Source organism: Ambystoma mexicanum, chromosome 2q (genome assembly GCF_040938575.1).
Source record: "Ambystoma mexicanum isolate Mex_15411 chromosome 2q, UKY_AmexF1_1, whole genome shotgun sequence".
Classification (NCBI taxonomy): domain Eukaryota; kingdom Metazoa; phylum Chordata; class Amphibia; order Caudata; family Ambystomatidae; genus Ambystoma; species Ambystoma mexicanum.
Window position 1 is genome coordinate 882,876,713 of NC_090924.1, and position 19,847 is coordinate 882,896,559.

The 19,847-nt window shown below is 44.3% G+C and overlaps 1 protein-coding gene across 1 annotated transcript in view; it reads right to left on the reverse strand.

The window, feature by feature from the left end:
• The window catches only part of GAD2 (glutamate decarboxylase 2), a 742,591-nt gene that overhangs the window by 254,882 nt on the left and 467,862 nt on the right, over positions 1 to 19,847 (reverse strand). Inside the window, exon 11 of the mRNA XM_069648150.1 lies at positions 3,394 to 3,458. Coding sequence (XP_069504251.1) covers positions 3,394 to 3,458 — 65 coding nt within the window. The remainder of the gene's footprint in view (positions 1 to 3,393; positions 3,459 to 19,847) is intronic.

Consider the following 19,847-nt stretch of genomic DNA (forward strand, 5'->3'; position numbering starts at 1 on the left):
CACAAACACTGGGGTCATGACATGGCCGAGGAGTCAGGAGCAGTGTTCTTGCAAATTAGCATTTTCTGACAATAATTACAAAAACATGTTGCAGTGAATTACAGGCGTTGAATCCAATCTCTTCCTTTCCTGCGACCAAAAAAGTAGACAACATTTTCCATGACAACCAATACAGCCTCATCACGAGCTGGGCGGTAGCCCTTAAATGCGGCGGTAATGTTATTAGTGCCGCATTTAAGGTTTGGCCCAATCCCGAGTTTGGCCTTGCCAGGATGCACACCCTTCCAACTCTGAGCAGGAGGTGAATGCGCCGGCAGAGAGGGTATTTTAGGTGGTATTTTCACCAATGCTAATAGCGCTCCCCAGCCGCATTGGGTTCAATGGACCCAATGGGGAATGGGTATTTACTGCCTTACCGCTACTCATGATCTGGCGCTAATAGCATGGGACCGAGTAGCATTAACGCTATTTACATTGGCAGTATCCCAACGCAATTACCACAGGGATGCGGCCAACCTCGTGCTGCATTGTCTCTTATTCATCACTGAAACATGGCACACTGGGTTATAGCTAATGCATATGACCTCCTGCCCACAAAGGATTATAAGACATTTTCTGCTCAACTAGTATTTTCCCCCGTTCCTCACAAACATATGGCATGATTAAATTGAGCCTTTGGGGTTAATTTTCTATCTACAAAGAGTTTTAGGTCTTTTTCTGCATAACTAGCATTGTCTCCCATTTGTCACAAAGGGATGTTGCTGAGCCATAGACCCTCAATATATTCTTCCCTGCTCAAAAGGCATTAGAAGACTTGATCTGCACAACAAGTCATTTCTGTCATCATAAAAATGGCACACTTAGTTACAGCCACTTAAGAATTCTAAGATTTTTTCCTCAGAACTGATATTTACTTATCATTTGTCACAAAAATATGGCACACTGAGTTACAGGTAATTACTAAAATCTTGTCTGGTCACCAAAGAGTTAAACTATTTTTTTTTTTTTGTAATTGTCACAAAACAATGGCACATTGAGTTATGGACCCTGAATATAATTTACTCTGCCCAAAAGGTGCAATCATCATGTACATCGCACAGAAGTTAAAATGGTGAGGAGTAAATGTATATGCATTATGAAATTATACCCAAAGCCGTAGAAGGGTGAGAGAGAAAAAGAAAATGTGCACCAAAGGTACAGCCAGTTTTACGGCTGTAAAGAAGAGAGGAAAATTGAGGCGCCTTGTCAAGCTATCCGTTCAATCATCCTTAGAGAAGCTGTGCTAAGCAGGCACATGGCAACCCTGCTGGGTTTATCGTGTATCTTTGATGCCTTCAGCTACATGCTCAGTACTAGCAGGATAACCACTGCAAAGTATGCACAACAGTTACCTTTATATGTAACGTTTACAACATTTTAAATATGAGGTAGGACTTTTACTGTGAAACGCTACCTCAAAAGACAGCAAGGATTCTGTAACCCACAAATCACAACATTTTCCTAGGAGTTGCACGGTCTAACAAACTCTAAGGAGTTTTCCCATGGTTGTTTGAGCCATTGTCCAAAATACCCAACACCCCAACAGTGGAACAGAGTAATGGGGCAATCTTTCCATCACAAAATTATCTGTGTGGGTAGTATTTAGGCTATGAGTCTTGCAAGCATGCATTTGTAGTAATTTAACATTTTTATTAACAGTATATATCACTTAATATATTAATAAAGGTTCCAAGAATCTTCTCCAACTGTATTAACTCCACTTAGGTGTTTATGCCCAGGGAGAGTTTGCAAATGTCACCTGTGCTTTTGTCATCTTTTAATGTTGTTGCAGCCCAAGGAATTGGAGGGTAGTACATAGGCTACGGAAGGTTGCAACTTGCCTCATCTCTGTGGTGCCTGCTGCTAACACCAGATCTGTAACTATGGAAACTATGAGGTGTTTTCGTTCTTTTTAATCAAAATGTTATAAGATGCACCTGTAACACCTGTATATATTTCACCAGATATTACTGTTGAAACCAAAATTCATCGCTCCAACCTTCCCTCACTTGTGTCCAGTTGGCAGACAGCTTATATTTCCGATTGCGTCCTGTAAAGGATTTCTCTTTGACCTAACCAAAAATATGCAATTGGCTTCAGCAAATACAGAGTCTGTTGAAGGGGCGAAATCTGGTAAATGTGCAGAATCTGGCAGGGATGGAGTAAAGTTGGGGAGTGGGAGGCACAAATGCGCGTAGTTGGACCTAGGGCAGCAGAACCTCAACATACGCCACTGCAGCTGAGCAACCTTCAAGTGATAACCTCATGGATCTTTGTGACCTGAGTGCAGGAGAAAGGCTGCATTGGTGACTGCCTCATTCTGCCCCATGGGCATTGGCTTGTGGCTTGGAATATCTTGAGGGAACATTGGCCATTGAACACAACAAGTTGACCGGGGGGGTGGGGGGTGGGGTTTGGTGGGGATTGAGCTATGCTTGTACCCGAAATGTACATATACACTTCCCAAGTTGTTAACATTTTCTTTTCATTTCTGTTTTCCACCCTGGTTCTTTGTTTTGCGTTTTTGATTCTCTTTGATGTTCTGATTTCTCTGTAGTTGTGCATATTTATACAGCTTGTTTGCTTTCTACTTGTGTTACTCTGTGTACTCTGTCAAGGGCAAATGTGTAATTTTGGAAGGGAAAGTGCTGCAGCAAATGACCTCTGGATGGAATTAATACACATTTGCATAGCATGAAAGTCATTATTGAGAAAAGTGGTGAAACAGTTTGATACAATATTCTATTTGTCTTGTGGTAAAATCTCTCCATCCTTGGCTTCCTGTGCACAGGGCATATCATCCCAGACACAGGATCGAATGCCTTTTCAGCATCTAGGGTGATATTCAATAGAGTGGAGTTTCTAGCAGAGATCATAAGATCAAATAGTGAAAAGCCTCTGTACTGTATGTAGGTGACCTGCCCATCCCAAGGACTACCACTTACCCTCCCTGTAGCTTAAAAAAGGGTAAGGAACCCCCTTAGAAAGGTGAATTTTGTGATCACACCTTTCGACTGTTGGGCACCACATGGTACTCGTTGGCTCAACAGCAGCTGTAACTGTATGTAAGGTCCGATTGCATGCAAGCATATTCTGATTTCTTTTTGTGCAATAAAAGTGTTTACAAATAAAAATAGAAAATAATTCACGGCTCCCATTCTTACAATTAATGTGTGTTATATTGTTTTATTTTTTTACTTGGATTCATCAAAAGTGAACTGTAATGTGTTATATATTTAATTTCCAATGCAAATATGAATACATATTAGGAATGAGTGCAAATATGCACACACAATAGCTTCATGTTCTCGAACTCTCTAAGTGATGTTTTGGAATAAGCCATTATGGCCATACCTGTCTGCACCATTTAACTTCCATCTGTGCTTTTTCGACATCAGCAGTCCGCCACCCCATGCTGCCTACAAGAAAGAAGGCACAATATCACGTTATTGCAGTATTTGTGCGGTTGCTCACCCAGACATGTGTTCAAATAACTCGTTCTGCATGACACAGGTGGCATTCTCGTATCAAAACAAAAAGAACAGAATCCAAGAATGTGCACGGGCAGCGTGCACAATAATGGTGCAGGTACTCACATTTCTCGCGGGAATCAACACTGTGATTTATTTAAGCATCCCATTTAATTGAATTAGGGGCATTGCCAGCAATCCCTTAGCCAAATACTCAACAAAACAACTATGTACATATAACACATATTTTGGAGAAGTACCATTTTAAAAGGCAAATATAACATTATTTGAAATGGTGAAATTGAGTTTGTTAGCATATTCAACATCAATGCTGCATTTCATTTAGAGATGTTTTTGTTGCAAAGAGCTTCCCAATTTTCTTTTAGCATAAGTCATTCTCCCTCAGTCCTATTCATCACATATGATCCCTGTTAGAGTATGCCAGTCCATGCTGGATTTCATGCTATCATACCTGTCCCAGGCCTTGCTGCCAATGCCTGTCTTCTCCATGAAGCTTTGAAACGTGTTCATATTCCAGAAGGACATTTTAGTTGGCCATTTACAAATTGTTTTTTCTAGATTTAAATGATGCTGTATGGAATTTTAGCATCTGTTGAACTGTACTAAAGAACATTGCTGATACATCTTGAAACTGGTGCCTAGTGTCTAGTGTTGTCCACTAGGCATCAGCAAACTTTCTCGAAGAGAACTATTGCACATCTACAAGTGTGAATCGGGCAGGTTACAGGGTCCCGGCAGATTTTTCTCTCCTTTAAAAGACATATTTCTTCAGGAGTTTAACAGAAGTTCATGCATTTTTGGATCGATTCCTGGGAGCAAAACATACACAAAATAATCCCAAAAGCTAAAGGAGGGGATATAACGTTCAGGAGAAAGGGAGGTTTGGGGTGAAGCTGGCTGTGGCATTAGTAGGATGAAATTGGGTCCTGTGCATCTGTCAATGTTACTTAAGTTAGGACATCATATTGAACTTATCAGTAAGCTATCTCAGTAGGTTAGTGCACCTACTGCAGAGAAAGCCAGAGAGAGTTACTGATGTGCATACATTAAAGAAACATCCAGGTGGGAGCCATCAGGCACTTTGTGTGTTTGGATATCCCTGGCAGGAACGGTTCTGGCCTTTCCTATTGCATTTATGCTTTGCTTGATTTGAACATGCGCTCGCAGGAAAGGTTCTCATCTCTTCAACCCACTGTTTAGAGCAATGCAGTATCTTACCAGCCTTAACATGTCATGATCTTAAGCTAAATTTGTCACCAAAATCTCTTAAACATTTGGTGAACCCCACTATGAAACATGAATACAGTTAACATTTGGATGATTTAGGGGTTCAGATGATTTTATTCAATCAGTCTCATTCAGTGGGTATTAAATAATAGTTTCCCTTTCTTTTACACTGATATGTGTATACACCATTATATCACACCATCATCCAGTAGGAACATCTCTAACTGGTGAACTGGGATATCCACCAGGGTTGCTTCCTTGTCCCTACTTTATTGAGGTTGTTTTCACTTTAATGATCTACAAGAACCTTTTCAAACATATGTCTGCATATCTCATTAATATGCTGAGCCGCATGTATTTATGGAGACGTGTCTCATCCTCGTTCAATGACAACATTCTCAACTCTGGCAAAATAGAGCTAAATTGTCCCACATTGATTGTGAATAAAGGCATTTGAAGGACGTTCATACAGAACTGTGCATAGCAATTGCCCATTTTGTTTTCTTCAGCTTCTTAATCTGTATTAAATGCCATCAGAGTTTCCATATTAAACCTTTTCTGGCTATCACCTTCTATTAAACAAAGAGTGAAATGTCTACTCTGGCCTAGGACTGTGCAAATAATATAATTCCCCAAATGAATTCAAATGGAAAATCCGTGCAAAAGCATTGGGGCAAATTCTCAGAAACTGCTGGTTATAGATGCAATGAGCAATATTGTCATTACAACCTGCAGGAACGATGCGTAGCCCCCCCAACCCCCTCCACCGTACACACAAGGGACCTGTGGGCAGAAGGAGGGACAGTCTGATAGTGCAGGTACTTTGCAGCCTAGACCCTTTGCATTGATGAGTTCCAGGAACACTTCTATAAACTAGATAAACAATCACCCACTGCACCTACCTGGGTAGGAAACTGGAGCAAACCTCCACCTAGGCTGAGGAAAGGTGAAGTTTTCCATTCATATTTCAGTGGTCAAAGTGCACTAATTCAATAGAAAGGTTAATTTTGTGCAATGGCAGTGTATCTACTGTGAGCACTGCATGGCAGGACGTGGTCTCACAATACCTCTGTTTGATATGCACATTCCCGTACACCGGGCCTGCACAAGGGAATGGTGCCACATGGGAAATACTTTCTAGAGTCAATCCCATTGGATGCACTGAGACACAAGACACACACCCTAATGTACGTTTTCTGTGGGCCAAACTTAATGCTAACTATTTGTACATGTAGTTTTCTATTTTGGGAATCAGCCCTTCCACACAATGGATCTGATCACGAGTTTTGCAGTCTTTTTTGCATAAAGACTGCCTCGCCGTAATACCATTACGGTTTGCGATAAGTATTCAGTAACTTTACAGGTCCGCACAATTACAAGTCATGCAGACGCAAAAATTATTCCCAATTTTGGAATTCCTTTGGAGATGTTTTATTACCACATGAGGTAATTACTGCATGCAGCCCTTCATGACTTCATTCTCTCACTCTCCTCGTCTGTCGGGCGTAGGCAGTGGTGTCAGGTACCTATTTTCTTACCACCTTAACATTGTACACACCCCCAATGGCAAATCCTCTCCTACCTCCTTTAAATGTACATTCTCAGTTATTGCTCGTCCTTACGCTACTCATTCCGCTTCTATCTATCGCCCTCATGGCCTCACTGGACCATTCTTTGATGAACTCAGGCAATTTCTTGATTCTCTCTACCTGTTTACCCCACACATCACCTCATCATTTTAGGTGACTTTAACCTTCTTTCTCCTAACACTCTGCCAAAAACTGATCTTCAATCTTTTCGGAATGAACATGTCATCCACTCTATTCATAACCTACCACCTCACTCAACTCTCTTCACCTCCTGTTCATCTCCAACTCTCTCTCATCAATAACGCTACCATCATGCCATCTCTTTCAGACCGGCCCATTGTATCCAGCCCCATTATCTTCCCCCCTTCTAACCTTTCCTCCTCACCTGCAACACCCATTTAAAAGAAAATGTAAACCCTTGACTATACTGCGCTTCCTCTCTAACGTTCCTCCTTCTCTGCAGATCTTTCCTCCACTGACACTGCTTTCACCACCTTCTAGTACTGACTTCTCTTCTCACTTCCCACTGCTAACTATCACCCCTAAATCCCATCGTCCTCAACTTTGGGTCTCTCCATTCATTTGCAGTCTCCGCACTGACATGTGATGGCTCCTGCATAGATGGAGCACTCACACTCTCATGAAGTACTGCAACTATACCTCTGCCCATGACTCTCTCAAGTCTTCTCTTTATAGCATTAAAGGGATTTCTACCTTTCTCTCACTGACACACATTCAAACCATCCTCGCAGACTTTAAGGCACCCCTAACTCACTCCTTACTCCTCCTAAACCCACAACTATTACCTCTACAATTTCAGCTCAGTTTATCAAACCTATCGCCATACTAGTGGACTCTGCCGTCGCTAATCTGTTCAACCTGTCCTTTGACTCTGACTGCTTTCCCCCTACCTTCATGTAACGCTCACCTGATTCCCGTAGAGGCGCCGGTCTTGACTGGGCGTATACCGTATCTTCAAAGGTGATGTGCAACACACGGCTGGCTCTTTGGGCTGGACCTCTGTGCACTGTATGTCTGACTTGAAGGGTAAGATGTCTGCAGATAGAAAATATGGAATTAAGGAACTGGGTTATTGAATGTCTCTCTCTTCTTCCCTTTCTCTTCTCCTGTAGAACCCCAAAGGTTAACGCTCTCACCTTAGGTAAGTGAACGCCGTGCTCTCCATCTGCCTCGGGGCAGGGTGCTGTAACCAGTTTCTTCACTGGATAAGGGGAGCAGGCCTCTTGACTTCAGAGGACTGCTGTCCGTCGTTTACTGCACGAACTGTAAGTTTCGAGTAACTCTAATGTCTTTAAAGTCTTTAGTAATGATGTTTCTTGTTTTGCAGGGTTCCGGCGATGGCGGATGACGGGCTGAAGTGAGTTGAAGATGGAGCCCGTGTGATGAATAGAAGCGCCTGGAAGCACGTAAGTAAGCGCTTGTTGCCTGCTTCACGATGCGCTCTAACTGTCTTTTTATTTTGCAGGTACAAGTTCGGAGCGGCTGCAGAGTGCCGGAATACCCACTGGGTTAGATGTGGAAAGGAGTAATGGCACGTGAGTATTAAAGTTCCCCAATGTCTTTAAACGCACCTTGTTTTGTCTTTCAGATGCGGGATGCAGCGCCGAAGGCCTCCGGAGCGTGCGAAGAGTTGGTAAGCTTTTGTCTTTCAGATGCCGGAATGCAGTGTGAAGACCTCCGGAGCGCACGAAGAGTAGGTAAGCCTTTGTCTTTCAGATGCCGGAATGCACCGCGAGGCGTTGGTGACAGCCGATGGACCAGGTAAGTGAAGAGCTGTCACTGAAGACCGTAATGCTAACCTGTTCTTTCTTGTCTTTATAGGTGTTGCTGAAGACTGGATTCAGGATGGTAAGCCTTTTTCCTTAGGCCCAGGATCAGATGCAGAAGACACGATGAGCGTTCTGCTGCAGAGGATGCAGAATAACGCAAAGCAAGAATTATCCATCGGGTGTGGTTTAAATAGCCTCCTGTAGTGCTTAGGTGTCTCCTTCCACAGCCACGCCTAGGTAAGAAAAGAGTTCCTGCTTTCCAGAAGAGTTCCAGTGTTCTGAATCTAGGGAGTGGCTCCTGCCCCACCCAACAGGAAAAGTAGTTCCAAACAGAAGAGGATCAGAGGCTCAACTGGCAGGCAAGTAAGCAGCATGGTCTGCTGCAGGTAAATCCACCCAAGCATTATGAGCCCGGCGCTTCCAGCGCTGGGACTGGGCATATTTATGAGCCTGGTGCCACTGGCGCCAGGACTGGGTCCAAAAGGTCCCAATTGGGACTGGTTGGCACTCGGAACCTGGGTTATGGATCTGCTTCCAAGGGAGTTGGGAAAACCCTGACCTTTTGGAAGCAGAGATCATGACAGTACCCCCCCTCAAGGCCCCTCCCAAACCGGGCTCCTCCGGGGGTTTTGGCTTGTCAGGAAATGTTCGGTGAAATCTTTTGATTAGGCGAGGAGCGTGGACATATTCAGCAGGTTCCCAGGATCTCTCTTGGGGGCCGTAGCCTTTCCAGTCAATTAGGAAAAATAGTTTAGATTTGGAGATCATGGAGTCCAGAATGCTTTTGACTTCAAACTCGAGTTCTCCATCAACTAGGATAGGTTTTGGAGATTTAGTTAGTCGGGTTTGAGGTTGCACGGGTTTTAATAGAGAGACGTGGAAGACAGGATGTATCTTCATGTGCGGGGGCAAGTCCAACTTGACCGCTACTGGGTTTACTATGGTAGTGATGGAATAGGGACCAAGGTATCTTGGGTTGAATGTGCGTGGCCCTTTTAGAGGTAGATATTTGGTGGATAACCAGACTTGATCCCCTATTTGATATTGAGGGGCTTCCTTCCGATGTTGATCTGCACCTTTCTTGTATTGTTCTTTAACCCTTTGAAGGTGAGAAACAGCTTCCTTAAAGGCTTGGGTGATTGTAGAATGCAGGTAGTCTACTGCTGGTGTTTCAAGATCTTGGAGGGGATCCAACTCCGAGGTTCAAGGGTGACTGCCGTACAAAAGAAAAAACAGGGTTTTCCCAGTTCCTGAATGGACAGAGTTATTGTAGGCATATTCGGCTATCCAAAGGATGTCTTTCCAAGTTTTTCAGTTTGTTGCAGCATGCAGCGTAAATACTGTTCCAGAGTTTGATTGGTCCTCTCGGTTTGTCCGTCGGTCTGAGGGTGGTGACTGGTCGATAGTCTCACATCAATTTGAGCCGACCGACAGCAACTTCGCCAAAAATGAGAAATAAATTGACTACCTCGATCCGAAATTAGAACCGAAGGAAAACCGTGCAGTCGGACGATGTTTTCGAGAAATTCTCGGGCCAGAGTTGCTGCTGTTAGCAAGCCTTTGAGCGGAATGAAATGCGCCATCTTGGAGAATAAGTCCACGATTACTAGAATCGTATTGTATCCGGAGCATGGAGGTAGATCGGTGATGAAGTCCATAGAAAGCGTATGCCAAGGGCGAGGTGGGATGTCAATAGGGCGTAAGAGGCCTGCTGGTCTTTCCTTTTGACTCTTGTTTTGGGCGCATACTCCACAGGACATTATAAAGTCTCTGATATCTTTTTTCCAAGACGGCCACCAGAAGTAGCGCTTGATCTTTTCTGAGGTCTTGGCCATACCGGGATGTCCTTCCATCAAAGAATCGTGATAACAAGCGATTACTTTTTTCTGTAAATCTGTGCTGGGTAGGTATAATCGTTCTTGGAAATACAATAAGTTGTCCTTTACTGCAAAGTCCTTTCCCTGCAGATGCCAATTCTGTATGTCTGCTGGAGTTACAAGTTGCCTGGCTTTATCCATAACTTCCTCTATGGATTCTGTGGCGATTACACCCAGAATTCTTTGTTCGGGAATGATTGGTACAGGTTTAGGGTTGATCAAGTGTTCTTCCACTCCCATCCGAGAAAGGGCATCAGCTTTACCGTTCTTTGTACCAGGTCGATAGGTAATTATGAAGTCAAACTCGGCAAAGAATAATGCCCAACGGAGTTGTCTAGAGGATTGGGCTTTTGCGGTTTTCAAATATTGCAGGTTTCGGTGATCCGTAATCACAGTAACGGTGTGTCGGGCCCCCAGCAGATAATGCCGCCAAGCCTTGAAGGCAGACTTGATAGCCAGAAGTTCCTTGTCAGTAATCGTGTAATTGATTTCAGGAGGCGAGAATTTGCGGGACCAAAATGCCACGGGATGCAACTGATTGGTTACCGGGTCCTTTTGTGATAGAACTGCCCCCATGGCAAGGCTTGAAGCATCAGTTTCCACGATGTAGGGGAGTTCGGGGCGAGGGTGTTTTAAGATTGGTGCAGAGATAAATTTAGTCTTCAAATCCTGGAAAGCTTGTTCCGCCTCGCTAGACCATTCAAAACGTTTGTTTTTCTTTAACAAGGCAGTGATGGGCTGGACTATTCGAGAGAATTCGGGGATAAACCTGTGGTAAAAGTTAGCGAAGCCTAACATGCTTTGCACACCTTTTACGGAGGATGGTGATGGCCATTTGAGAACTGCATCAACCTTCTTTGAATCCATACGCACTCCACCAGGTGATAATATGAATCCCAAGAATTCAACTTCAGTCACGTTGAAAACACATTTTTCCAACTTAGCGAAAAGTTTGTGTTGACGCAATCTTTCGAGGACCATTTTCACGTGTTTCCGATGTTCAGATTCCGATGAAGAATAAACGAGGATGTCGTCAATGTAAACAACAACACACACATCTATGAGCTCTCTGAGGACATCGTTCATAAAATATTGAAAGGCGGCCGGGGCATTGCAAAGTCCAAAGGGCATGACCTGATATTCAAATAGCCCATACTTGGTGCGGAAGGCCGTCTTCCATTCATCGCCCTCTTTTACTCGTACCAAGTGGTAAGCTCCTCTAAGATCCAGCTTTGTATATATGCATGCTTTTCTGACTTGGTCCAGGAGTTCAGGGATCAAAGGTAACGGATATCTATTCTTAACGGTGATCTGGTTCAGGGAGCGATAATCTATACAAGTTCTAAGGTCTCCTTCCTTTTTTGGAACGAAGATCAAAGCTGAAGAAGCCGGGGACTTGGAAGGACGAAAAAACCCATTTGCCAGGTATTGATCCAGGTATTGTCGAAGGTGAAGGTTCTCAGGCTCGGTGAGGGCATAAATTCTAATACAAGGAGGAGTAGATCCAGGTATCAGGTCTATCTGGCAGTCATAAGACCTATGAGGAGGTAGAGAGTTAGCCTGATCCTTCCGGAAAACATCTTGGTATTCTAGGTATTCGGGAGGTAACTGGGGAGTCTCTGAAGAAATTGCTGCCAGTGCAACACCAGGTGGAGGGTGACAAGTAGAGACACATTCTGGAAACTGGACCGTTCTTGCTCGCCAATCGATCAGAGGATTGTGTTTCTCTAACCAAGGTATTCCTAGAATAATCTGAAACTGAGGGGCCTTGATCACATCGAACACGATCTTCTCATGGTGTCCATCTTGACTTACTAGCGTCACCTCTTGAGTGGTATGCGTTACTGGCCCGGAGGCTATCTCCGTACCATCCACCGTAGTAATGATGTCCTTTACAGCCTTGGGACAAAGAGTTAGATTCATCCTCAAAACCATCTCATGATCCACATAATTGCCGATGGCACCGCTGTCGACGTAAGCTTCAATTGCATGTAATCGATCCGGATTATCAGGGCTAATGAGGACCATAGGTATCACGAAATGCGAGGTCACGGAACTGGTTTTCACGCTCGGCAAGAGGACCTCTATTCTTGTCGGGCGAGGTCGTTTCCCTGCTCAGAGTTTGTAACTTTGGTAACTGCAGCTCCTACTGCCTTCTTGGCAGGTTTCACCGGACAGTCTCGAAGAAAGTGCCCTGAGTTTCCGCAATAGAGGCATAATTGCAACTGTTTTCTCCTTTCCCGTTCCTTTTGTGTTAGAGGACCTTTCAGACCCGCTATTTGCATGGGTTCCCCGGAGTCTACTCCTTTGGAAGGAGTTGGCGGTTTGGAAAATACTCGAGCATCAAACTTGGAACGATCGGCCTTCCTGTTCTGCAGTCTGTGATCTATTTGAACGACTAAGTCTATATAGTCCGAACAATCTTGTGGGGGATTCACTACTTGGGCTAACACATCTTTGAGCTCTCCATGTAGACCTCTATAAAACAGCGTAATCCTTTTGTCCTCAGCCATTAAGTTTCCACTATCAGTCTGTTGAAAGACGCAATATAAGCCAAAAGGTCTTGATTACCTTGTCGCAACGAAAGAAGCTCATTGTCCAAGGCCTGCCCCTGTGAATGTCTTGCGAACAGTTTTTCCATACTGAGCTGAAAAGCTTGAAAATCATGGAGGACCGGATCATCTTGATTTACTAGAGGGATCGACCAGTCTGCCGCATTGCCACTAAGGTACGAAAGCACGAAAGCTACTTTAGCTTGATCAGTTGGAAAGGCTGCTGGCGGGCATAAGAAATGCAACCGGCACTGATTGATAAATACTGCAAACCTCTTTGGGTCACCAGAAAATCGTTCGGGCGGAGCCAGAGGTACATTCCCAGGTAGGTTGATCTGCACTGGATTCATAGAGGATGTAGAAGGAAGATTTCCCCCAGATGCGGGTAACGGGGTCTGTCCGGCTTGTGACTGTAGCAATTGTCTAGCGAGATCATCTGTTCGCTCCTTGGAAATAATCAGTTCCCTTCTTAGAGCGTTCGTTTCCTGACGGGCTGCATGCACTTCTGCCCTTAGTTCCCCAAGTAACTGGGCTAGCTGGTCGGTATCCGAGGTTTCCATAGCGCCTGGACGGGAGTTTTGTGGTAGGCTTTGCGTTCTGTAACGCTCACCTGATTCCCGTAGAGGCGCCGGTCTTGACTGGGCGTATACCGTATCTTCAAAGGTGATGTGCAACACACGGCTGGCTCTTTGGGCTGGACCTCTGTGCACTGTATGTCTGACTTGAAGGGTAAGATGTCTGCAGATAGAAAATATGGGATTAAGGAACTGGGTTATTGAATGTCTCTCTCTTCTTCCCTTTCTCTTCTCCTGTAGAACCCCAAAGGTTAACGCTCTCACCTTAGGTAAGTGAACGCCATGCTCTCCATCTGCCTCGGGGCAGGGTGCTGTAACCAGTTTCTTCACTGGATAAGGGGAGCAGGCCTCTTGACTTCAGAGGACTGCTGTCCGTCGTTTACTGCACGAACGGTAAGTTTCGAGTAACTCTAATGTCTTTAAAGTCTTTAGTAATGATGTTTCTTGTTTTGCAGGGTTCCGGCGATGGCGGATGACGGGCTGAAGTGAGTTGAAGATGGAGCCCGTGTGATGAATGCGCCTGGAAGCACGTAAGTAAGCGCTTGTTGCCTGCTTCACGATGCGCTCTAACTGTCTTTTTATTTTGCAGGTACAAGTTCGGAGCGGCTGCAGAGTGCCGGAATACCCACTGGGTTAGATGTGGAAAGGAGTAATGGCACGTGAGTATTAAAGTTCCCCAATGTCTTTAAACGCACCTTGTTTTGTCTTTCAGATGCAGGATGCAGCGCCGAAGGCCTCCGGAGCGTGCGAAGAGTTGGTAAGCTTTTGTCTTTCAGATGCCGGAATGCAGTGTGAAGACCTCCGGAGCGCACGAAGAGTAGGTAAGCCTTTGTCTTTCAGATGCCGGAATGCACCGCGAGGCGTTGGTGACAGCCGATGGACCAGGTAAGTGAAGAGCTGTCACTGAAGACCGTAATGCTAACCTGTTCTTTCTTGTCTTTATAGGTGTTGCTGAAGACTGGATTCAGGATGGTAAGCCTTTTTCCTTAGGCCCAGGATCAGATGCAGAAGACACGATGAGCGTTCTGCTGCAGAGGATGCAGAATAACGCAAAGCAAGATTCATCCATCGGGTGTGGTTTAAATAGCCTCCTGTAGTGCTTAGGTGTCTCCTTCAACAGCCACGCCTAGGTAAGAAAAGAGTTCCTGCTTTCCAGAAGAGTTCCAGTGTTCTGAATCTAGGGAGTGGCTCCTGCCCCACCCAACAGGAAAAGTAGTTCCAAACAGAAGAGGATCAGAGGCTCAACTGGCAGGCAAGTAAGCAGCATGGTCTGCTGCAGGTAAGTCCACCCAAGCATTATGAGCCCGGCGCTTCCAGCGCTGGGACTGGGCATATTTATGAGCCTGGTGCCACTGGCGCCAGGACTGGGTCCAAAAGGTCCCAATTGGGACTGGTTGGCACTCGGAACCTGGGTTATGGATCTGCTTCCAAGGGAGTTGGGAAAACCCTGACCTTTTGGAAGCAGAGATCATGACACTTCAAAATGGCCATGGTCATCCCTCTTCGGAAAAAGCGAGGTGCTGATCCAAATCTCCAGACAAACATTCAACCTGTGTTACTTCTTCCTCACTACCCGAAGGTGTTGGGAAGAGTTGTATTCAACCGCTTTACTAATTCTCTTGCATGACCCCCTCCTGCCACTCCACTGAAACTGCTCTCATCAATATCTCCAACTTTATTGCATTTGCTAAACATTCCATTCCAACCTATCCTATATCTTAATCCTACCTTGACTAATCTGCTGCCCTTGATACAGTTGATCACTGTGGTCTCCTCAACGCTCTCTTTCTCTGTTTGGGATTCATGATCAAGCACTTGCCTAGATCGAGTCATACCTGGCACGCTGTCAATTCTCTGTTTCCTGGAACAAAAACACCTCTCAACTGATTTCTCTTACTGTTGGTATTGCAAAAAGACTATTGCCCTCATTAAAAGTTTGCCGGTCCAGGAACAATGGTGCCGGTACGCTTACCAGCACTGTTGTTTCCGGACCGGCAAACTACGAGTCTGTGGGCAGGTTGCCTTTCTGCCTGCAAGGTCTGCCCTGGTGGGCAGAACGACACCCGCCCGCAGACTTTCATGGAAGCACCTGCACCGTTATTAATGGTGCCGGTGCCTCCATGCTCCCCACTCCCATGGAGTCCTTTAGGACTCCATGGGAATGGGGATCAACATTTTACCGGCGCTGGATTTGCGGGACCACTGGGGTTGTAATGCCCCAGTGTTTCCGGCAAGTCAGACACCGGTAAATCATTGCAAGTCCGGCAGCAACCTGCCGTTTTTACCGTCAAGGTTACCACCTGACTTATAATGAGGCCCAATGCCCCCCACACCTCTGTTCACACCATACATTGCTGCTCTTGGGGCACTTATCTCATTTGGGTTCTTGTACCAACACTTTACAGGCGATACTCAAATCTTCTTCACCTTTCCTGAAATCTCCACTGACCTATCTACCAAAATCTCTGACTGTTTATCTGCTATTAAATACTGGATGGCCTCACACTCTCTTATGATGAACTCATCCAAAACAGAGGTGCATTTCTTTCCTGCCAAATTCTCTCTCTCTTTCCTTCCCGTGCCGAGCAAGTTTCCACCCAACACTCTTCCCTACTCCTCTTCAGCTTGAAACCTCGTGTCATCTACTACCCTTCACACACATTCTGTGGCTTCATCCCAGCGGTTCACATCAACTTCCTAAATATCAGGCAAAACAGGTACCTCCTTCCCTTCAAAACCTCCAAACATCTCCTAACCTCTCTTGCCTTCTATACAAGGGCCTACTGTACCAGTATCCTCTTTGGTCTTCCAAACTATGCATTCTGTTCCCTTGTTAAGACTATTAATGCCACAAGGACTCTCATTGAACTTCCTTGCTCCCTCCTACTTCCTTCTATCGCAGCATGCTAGCTGGCTAACTATGCAAAACTGGGCCAAAATGCTCCTACGGGTGTATAAATCCATGCATGGAAAGGCACCACCAAATCTAGTCTCTTCTATCAACCCCTACAAACACTCTCAAAGCCTTCACTTTGCCTCCTCTACCACCCTTGCGGCACCTCATCGACCCTGTGCTTCCACTATTTCATTATTCTTGCTCACCCTCCCCTCTGCAATGCAAAACATGATCCACATTGAGGTATTCTAAAGCAATTTGAAAGCCCACGTTTTAGTTTTTGAGCTACCTTCACATCTAAGTAGCTTATTCCCTATCTTTTGCCCACCACAGTAACACTTAATAGTTTTAGGTCACAGTTCATGCTTAGCTGGCTAGACTGGCTACCTGCTGACGCTTACTTGTCCTAGGTTTGTCCATCGTTTTGTTCCTCTTCTCAAACCCAGTCATCGTGCCACTCAAACTCTCCACATTATAAGAGGCTCACTGCATCCTGTTCATCTGCGACATTAACTTTTGTACACTCCTTTTTGACCAAAATAAGTTGTTTCCCTTCATGTATGTATGCAATTAAATAAATCGCTTTATCCCCCGTGCACTTGTCTATCCAGCCGCCTGCTGCGGCTGCACCTCCTTTTGGATAGTCATAGACTTTGCATCCTTGTAGTGGTAAGCATTCCTCACTGCCTTGCAACCCCTACTGCCAAAATACTGTATTTGGGTGACCCCACACTGTCTAGTTCTGTCAACTACAATAGCTTTTGGCTCTCTCTCTTGCAACCCCTTCAGATGGCTCTGTATTGTTCCATTTTTCCAGCACTTCCTATATGTCCTAGGTGCATGGGCACAAACTAGATTTGGTTGGCACTATGTGATCCTCCTCGCTCTGTGGTGATTTGTTTCCCTTTTGCTATATGTGTCTCACAACACTTGGGTAATTTTCTTGCACTCATGTTACTGTTCACTAGACTGAGACTTTGCTGTGTTCATGACCTGTAGGGTCCAACATTGGCATTTGGTCCTGAAGAAGGCAGTCTGAACCATTCATTCTGCCGAAACGCCATCATTCTTTTCACGCCTCGAACGTGCCTTACGTTTTTGTAATTTCTATTTCTTTGGAGTAGAACCTAGACATTTCAATTTATTTCTCATGTCTATGTATGAATTTATATTTAGTTATGCATATTGTGACCTACTTTAGATGTTGGCAGATTGCCATGTGATTGATTTGATTAGACAACCAATATACATACGTCCTTCTATTGTTTTTTTTCTATTCTGTGTGGGGCAACCAGACGTGGACTACCTGCTCACTGTGCTCAGAGAGGCACAGCTCCACCTCACTTGTGAGGCCCAACAAGGCTTAAACACGTGTATGGGGTTGTTGTTGGTACTCTTGTTCAGAAGGGAATTGCTATAGCATTTCGGTACTGGACTGCCCATGTGGACGGGTCAAAGACTGATATGCAAATGGATATTTCCCATCTGTGAAAGGTACAGTGAGCAAAAAGCAGATGGCTGCAAACTCTCAAAGTGGTTACAAACCACTAAACAGGTTATCATGCCGTGTACTTTTGAGAGAGGGGTGCCTGCTACCAGTTCTGTGTTTGTTTAATTAATCTATGAAATTAATAATTCAATCCTTTATTGTTTTTTTCTATTCTGTTTTTTTTAACTTAACTTATGAAATGAATCATTCAAAGTTTTATTAGTTTGTATTACTTACAAATCATGTCTGTTTATATAAACCCAACACTTGAACACTTTAAACTATGTGATTTATGGACAGTTTGCATTGTATTTTGTAAGTCATTGGTGATTTATTCAGTTAAAGCAAGTCTGTATGTGAACAACCCTCACCCTTTCTGTGTATATATTAAATAAATAGAAAACAGTTTAAAAAAGTTTAAAAGAATACCGTGTTTGAAACTAGTAGTTTGGCCGACTTGCCGATTGTCCAGTATTCCAAAATACTGGCTCTTTTACCATTCCCGCTAAACTTGTAATCAGTCCCAATGTATTTGCTTTCCTCCGCGTTGGGTGACACACGCAGAGAAAACTTTAATGAACTGGTACAATGGCAGTGCACAGATTTTCATTCCATTTGTATCTGATGTAGGAATTGTTTGGTTTTGGCTGGCCATCTTCTTATTAAAAGTGTACTCTCTTATTTCCAAATGAAGAAGAACACAGATCATTTAGAAATATCATTTTGCTTTTGCACCTCAAACAGCAAAGACTGTTTTGAGTACTAAAAGCAGTGAAAAGCAATTACTGGTTCAAATACAGAACTAGCAGAAAAGTGATCAAAGAACATCAGTCATAGTCCATATTCCCTTTACCCAGCCCAATAGAGCCAACTTCCTGGACATTACTCGATAACATTAGTTTTGGCTAAATTGACAAAACCAAAAAATGACGAGGCAGATACTATTGTCATTTTATCTAATGTAAACTCTCACAAGAGCTTTATTTGCCTCGTTATCTAAATAGACAATATTAAAACGTTTTAGTTGTGGCTGTAGTGGTGCTTCAGTGCCATTAGAAAGAACTCATGTTGGTGAGACACAAAGGGGCTGCTCTCTGAAAAACAAATGGACATTATTTTTCTTTGAATTCTCTTTGGTGCACATAGTGTCCTTAAATGTCCCAACATTAGTATACGATATGCAGCAAATGAATGTTATGCATGTTAAGGCAGCATCTACCAAGTCTAGTTGGCACGTCTTCGTCATAGACCAGTGGTCTTCAAACTGTGGGGTTAGGGGGGCTGAAGTAGGTTCGGGGGGGCCTAAACTCTTCGAAAAGGGAGTACAGTGTCTGCTTTCAACAGAACATATAAGCATATATGCCTCTAGGGGTGCCCAGAAACAATATTTCTACTCGGGGGTGGGGGGGGGGGGCAGGGGGGCTCAGCACAAAAAGTTTGAATACCACTGTCATGGACTGTGATTCACACCAACGTGAGACCCATTTTAAGCGTAATCTCTGTGTCTGATCTGAATGTGAAATACACTGAAGAAGGACTGCAAGTAACAGCTGTGGTTCATAAGGAGAGGACGACTGGGCATTTTATTAGAGAAGGGTTGACAATGCAGATTAAATATGCTTAAGCGTTACATGTAAATGAAGCATGCTGTGCATATAGCACAATGAACACCAGTCATTACATTGCATATATTAACATTTAGTAAAATGCCAACCATGTAAAAAGATGGTTAAATAAATAATTATAAGCCCCGTGCAAGGCCCGTGTAAGTCCCACTTTGCCGCTATACTCTTGTTGTTGCTGCTGCACTCGGATTTGCTCCATGGCTGTTTTTGTGTTATACACATTGAAAAAGGAACTTCAAGCCCCAGAAGGCTCTGCTGCTTTCACTTTGTGGGCATGTGTATAAAATTGTGCTCGCGCACGCACCGCACGGCGGACACGTGGAAGCCCTGTGCAAGTCCCGCTTTGCCGCTATACTCTTGCTGTTGCACTCGGATTTACTCCACAGCTGTTTTCGTGTAATACACATTGAAAAAGGAACTTCAAGCCCCAGAAGGTGAACATTGTTACAAGGAAGAATTAATATACTGACTTTATAATTATACACGGACTTATATTATATTCTCCTTTATTTTTACTAGGCTCTGCTGCTTTCACTTTGTGGGCGTGTGTATACAATTGTGCTCGCGCGCTCACCACGCGCGCGCACCAGTGCAAGCCCCATGCAAGTCCTGCTTTGCCGCTCAGCCGCGAGGAAGCGGGGTGGCGGCCGGACGTTTGCAATCATTTTTTAAAATTTTGTTCAGTTCATCATTTTAG